The sequence below is a fragment of the Fukomys damarensis genome, unplaced genomic scaffold (assembly GCF_012274545.1).
Source record: "Fukomys damarensis isolate Sample0158 unplaced genomic scaffold, DMR_v1.0_HiC HiC_scaffold_37, whole genome shotgun sequence".
Classification (NCBI taxonomy): domain Eukaryota; kingdom Metazoa; phylum Chordata; class Mammalia; order Rodentia; family Bathyergidae; genus Fukomys; species Fukomys damarensis.
The window spans coordinates 33091955-33097304 of NW_022900949.1; the positions used below are offsets into that span (position 1 = coordinate 33091955).

The 5350-nt window shown below is 57.7% G+C and overlaps 1 protein-coding gene across 1 annotated transcript in view; it reads right to left on the bottom strand.

The window, feature by feature from the left end:
* Tpra1 (transmembrane protein adipocyte associated 1) overlaps nt 1–5198 on the bottom strand; it is a 9742-nt gene extending 4544 nt beyond the window's left edge. Inside the window, exons 1-2 of the mRNA XM_010617867.2 lie at nt 4841–5198; nt 3–92 (exon numbers count right to left, since the gene is read on the bottom strand). Of these exons, the coding sequence (XP_010616169.1) occupies nt 3–75 (73 nt within the window). The 5' untranslated portion in view covers nt 76–92; nt 4841–5198. The remainder of the gene's footprint in view (nt 1–2; nt 93–4840) is intronic.
* Nucleotides 5199–5350: the final 152 nt, after the last annotated feature.

Genomic DNA, 5350 nt, shown 5'->3' on the forward strand with positions numbered 1-5350 from the left:
GCTGATGTTCCGTGCCCTGGGCGGGGGCGCGGCTGCACTCCTGTTGGCCCACGGCACCCACTCCAGCGTGTCCATCTGGCCGCCAGCCGGCCCTGCGGTGTCAGAGCCCCACGGTCAGCAGCTTCTGGGTCTGGGGCCCCTGGAGGAAACCAGGGGTGCCGCACTGGCAACGCTGGTGAACCTACCCCCGCCCAGACCCAGCTCAGAGCCCAACCTTGGCAGGAGGTCAGGTGGGGGCTCCCAACCCTCTGGGCAGGGGCTCTGTCCACTGCACGACACTCAAATGACACAGGCCACCCTCATCTGAGCATCTCCAAGTGCTGGGCAAGCAACACCAGCTGCTCAGAATCACCCCATCCTGCCCCATGTGGACCCAAGGGGCTGGGGACAGACAGGCGGTGGCAGAGAGGTCACAGCACAGACTGTGGCTTTAGATGCCAGCGCTGCTTCTGACTTCCTGGCCACTGAGTGCCTCCGTGTCCCCTCCTGCCACACTGTTCAGAACTGGCCACAAGGCCCCCCGACTCCTTGAGGCCACATAGCAGCTGATCACCAAGGGGATTAGGGCTGGGCCTGGGGGACACACAGAAGGTCTCCAGTAGAGACAGGTGTTGGGGAACAGAGGCACCACAGCGGGGACAGGGGAGCTGTCACAGGCCAGGTGCCCACGAGGTGATCTGGATACGAAAAGCCAAGAGTCCGGCCTGGAGCCCTGAGGGCCACCCTGAGGTGAAGGACCGGGTGCAGTGGCTGGAAGACAGGGACACAGATTTGCAGGTCAAAGGATCCTCAGGGGACAGGAGCAGGACCTGTCAAGTCCAGGGCAGAGTGAGCAGGGTAGGAACCTGGCAGGTGTGGACATCTGGGATGCTGGATTGGCGTTAGACACCAGGAAACAGCGGCGCGTTCCCATAGCCGGCCACTAGGTGGCAGGCTAGAGAAGGGTCCGCAGCCCCAGGTGAGAGCCAGGCCGGAGCGCAACGTGATCCCTAAAAACAGGCTTCCGGGCTGAGGGACCGCACAGGGCGGCAGGTAGGCAGGCTGCTCAGTGCGTGAGAGCCCAAGCGACAGCACCTATGATTCCCACCTCCCAGGTATTCTTATCGGGAATATTTCCGCGGTACCGAGGATTGAACCTAGGGCTTTCGCATCTCCACCTTTTTTATACTTTCAGACAGGGTCTCATTAAGGGGCCAAGCCGTGACTGGGTTTGAACTTGCGATGCTCCTGCCTCAGGCTCTAGAATGCCGGTATCAGAGAGGTGTGTGCTTTTTTCTGGCTTTGGCAAATTTTAAAAAGTAAACTCGCTGTCTCAGTGACAAGTCAAGGCCTCGCGGCGGCACAGCCTGTGCAGTGCCACGGGAGCTCTGCACGTGTCACCAACACTGTCCCTGAGGCCAGCACTGGAGAAGGGGACGGGGTCATCCTCTCCACATCCCTCAGCCCTGAGATGCCAGCGTCAGCTCTGCGGGGAAGGAAGAGAGAGGGTGGCCAAATCGGGTCGGCTGACTTCACCCTTCCCAGAGCAGTGGGGCTTTCCCAGCTTTTCCTGTGGCTGGGTGCAGCCATGTGGCTCAGTTCTGTACAACTGCACATGAGCAGAGGGAGGATTGCCACTTTCAGGGTGCCCTTCTCCCTTGGCTAGAATGTAGATGTGATGGTGGGAGCAAGAGCAGCCACATTAGACCTTAAGACAGGAAATCTATATTGAGGATAATAAAGCAACGAGGAAGAAGCTACATGAGATTCCCTCTGTGCATGTTCTGGGCAACAGACAGAAGTCATCTTCTGTCTTCTTACGGTGGCTGTGTTTCAGGGGTTAAGCTTGAATCCCAAGGAATATAAAGACACTGCTTTGGAGTGGGAGGTCAGACAGAGATCTAAATAAGAAAGACCCAGCCATAGAGAAAAGGCTGGACAAAGAGCACGCTGGGGAGAGGATGGAGAAAGCAGAATAGGAGGAGGGAGACTATGAGGAGATGTGGTAACAGTGCCTCGAGAGGGGACAGTGGCTTGAACTGAGAGGGCAGCAGTGGGATGGAGCAGAGGGCCAGGCAGAAGGAAGACCCCACTTTCCCTAGGGAAACACCAGCTCCCACTGTCTGCCAGGCAGGCGTGGCTGGCCCCGCCTCTTCAAAACCAGAGATGTGCCTGTGAGCTAAGCTTGGCCAATCAGGAAACACCATTGCCCTGGCCAGTGAGACTCTGCCCTGAGACTCTGGCTTTCATCATCAGGAGATAGATTCTGTGTTCCTGCTGAGATGTCAGTCAGTCAGACACACACCACTTTAGTCCCCTAACTGGGGGCCCACCTGAGAGTAAGCCAACACACGGAGAACTCATTTGAGTCCCTGGATTCAGCCACACCTGACACCGATCCTACTCCTTGGCCTTTTCAGTTATAAAAATCCCATAAATTCCCATTTCTCTAAAAGCCTCCAGTTTCCCAGGCTATGGAGCCAGCAGGTGCAGGGAGCACTTCTGGCCCTGCTGCGTGCTTGCTGGGTGACCTTAGGTGAATCACTGCCCTGCTTGAGTGTTACGGAAATGATAACACCTACCTAGCAAGGTTGCTGTGAGGATCAAACAAAACCTGCTAAGTCAGTTGTCTATACCTGCAACACACACTCAGGATAATTGTTGTTTTTCTTACCAGGGGAGGGACTTGGGGAAAAGAGGAAAGGGTCCATTCCGGGGTCCAGACGCCAGGGGAGAAGAGGGAAGGGGGGCATTGGCTGCTCTCCTGGCCCTGTACCAAGTAGGACCAGCTAATAAGCAGGGAGTAGTGGCACACATCTATAATCCCAGCACTGGGGAGGCTGAGGCAGGAGGGTCACTTCAATTGTAGATAGACCACCTCTTTTGACCTGTAAATTGGATCTTTCTTTTTCTTTTTCTTTCTTTCTTTCTTTTTTTTTTTTTTTCTCTTTCCCTATGAAAGGGTCATTATCTTTGTTTGGGTGGGCCACCCTTCTCCTATAAACAAAAATTCAAGAGAAACTTCCTATAAATTCACAATTTCTATTGCTCCCCACCCTCTCAAGAGAAACGTGACAGTTCCAGCTCCAGAAAATACTGTAATGCACCTCTCTCAAGGACCAACACTTCCATTTCTATTTCTTTTAAATTTCTGCCTAATAAATCCCTTTATCCCTCTCTTAAAAATACAATGAGGGCTGGGGTTTAGCTCCATGGTTCGGCCGCCAGCCTCACAAGCACAAGGACCTGAGCTCAATCCCCAGTACCAAAAAAAATACAGTGAGCTTGGCATAGTGGTGCACACTGTAATTCCAGCATCCTGTAATCCTGGCACTCAGGGGGCTGAGGCAAGAAAATTGCTGAAAATTCAAGGCTAGCCTGAACCACACAGTGAGACCCTGTCTCAAAAAAATGAACAACGATGCTCACTTCCTAGGGGCAGGATCAGCATGAGGTGCTTTACAACCCGTGATACACTCGACACTGTCCAGCCTCTAAAACAGAGGGACTGACTTGTTCCCGGTACAGAGGAGGGACGGGAAGGCACACAAAGAGCGTGACCCAGCCCTCTCTGCCTGGAATTCTGTTAGAGAGTAGGTCCAGGGCCATCCATACCCCACTCTCCCTGCTGGTATTCTTGGCTTTTCCTTCTGTGATCTTCCGGCCTTGGGGACAGATGTCCCAGCAGTGACAGAGGAGAGGGATCCATAGCTCAGGAGAAAAGGGAAGGAAGCTGGGAGAGGAAGGAGTGGGGCCACACAGGAGGTGACATTTCCAGGGGAGGAGCTAGGGACAGGGTCCCTCGGGGCCACTGAAGGCCTCCTAAGTGATCTGAGGAGCTAGGAGGGAGGCTCTTCCCACGGCTGAAGGGGGCCTGTTGTGTGCACTAAAATTTCCGAGGGACCATTTTCTGCCCACCCGTGTGCTGCAGAGCCCCAAGTGAGGGCCATCCTCTCTCTGCACTCCGGCTTTCCCAAGTGTCGCCTGTGCAGCGGCAGGACTGACCCCAGAGCTACAGGGTGGGAAGAAATGAAGCCCTATAGTACCCCCAACTCTTCCCACCCAGGTCTGCAGAGCTTTCCAACCCAGTACCCAAACCACCGTCAGCCTCGGGGACGGGGAAGCTGGACACTGTCCTAGAGAGGCCACCCAGGCACCCTAGGCAGGAGCTGCCAGGAGGAAGGTGAGGCCCAGTGAGACAGGTCAGGCCCCACCAGCTGCTCTGCAACCCTTCCTACTGCTGACGTGGTGGAGCAAGCTATCCCCTGCTCGGGCTCCTCATCCAGGCCCAGCTCTTGTCACCACAGCTGCAGCCTCCTTCGTGACACCTTGGCCGGCCCACCTGTGTCGCCAGTGCGCCCTGGCGTGTCGTCCGTGTCTCCGGACCTGGCTTGTGACCCAGTTCCCTAGCATAGCGCTGGCAAAGTCTGAGCTCAGCGCAGGGGACTAGGGCACAGGTGGACAAGGGACAAGAGGACAGGGCACAAGTGGTCTCCGCTTGCACAGGGCTCCTCTGAGCAACAGCAGGACCCTGGGGACTCAAGGATCAGTGTTGGGCTCAGCCCCAGCCTTCGGACAGCGCTGGTCCAAGTGGGCGGGCATGGCCACCCCTGTCGCGCAGGGAACCCAGGCCCCTCCTGCACGTGCCCCGTCAAGGCCCGAACCACTGTCCCCACCTCATCCCTCCCTGTCCCCGACCCCTGGGGACACTCGTCACCCTGCCCGCTTCCCCGGGGCCCTGGGAAGCGTCCCCAAGGCTGTCCCCTACGGAAGAGGGAAGGGACACGCGTGGGAAAGGCGCGGGGAAGTGGTGGGGCGTCCCGCCGCGGCGGACCCAGGGCGAGGGCTGGCTCCTCCTTACCTGGGAGCCCGGTGCTCTCAGCCCGGCCCCCGGATGGACCCGGGCCCCGGGACGGCGAAGGCCGCAAGTCTCTGCCTCTGGCCGGGTCAGCTGAGGGGCCGGAGAGTGTCGCGCAAGAGACGCGGGGGCCGGCTGCGCGGAAACGAGAGGAGACAGTGTGGACGAGACGTGGTCAGAACGCAGGGCCCACGAGCCCCGAGGACACCTTATCGCTCTCCTTCCCGGCAGCGGCGACCCGGCAGGCTGCACCGTCTTTTCGGTTCAGCCAAAACTGGGAAAACAGCCACAGTCCTTGCATGCAGCACTCAGGCCCGTCCCCACAACCCACGGTAGCCTATAGAAATGGGTCTACGCGGAAAAGCGCGGAAGAAGCCAATCAGAGCCCCCAGAGGCGGGGCGGGCGGCTGACCTCTTAAAGAGATAGTGCGGCGACGCTGGCGGGACGCTGAGCCTCACGTTTCTCACCGGGAAAGTGGTCTGGGTCGCTGACTCGCTCGCGGAGGACGCCCC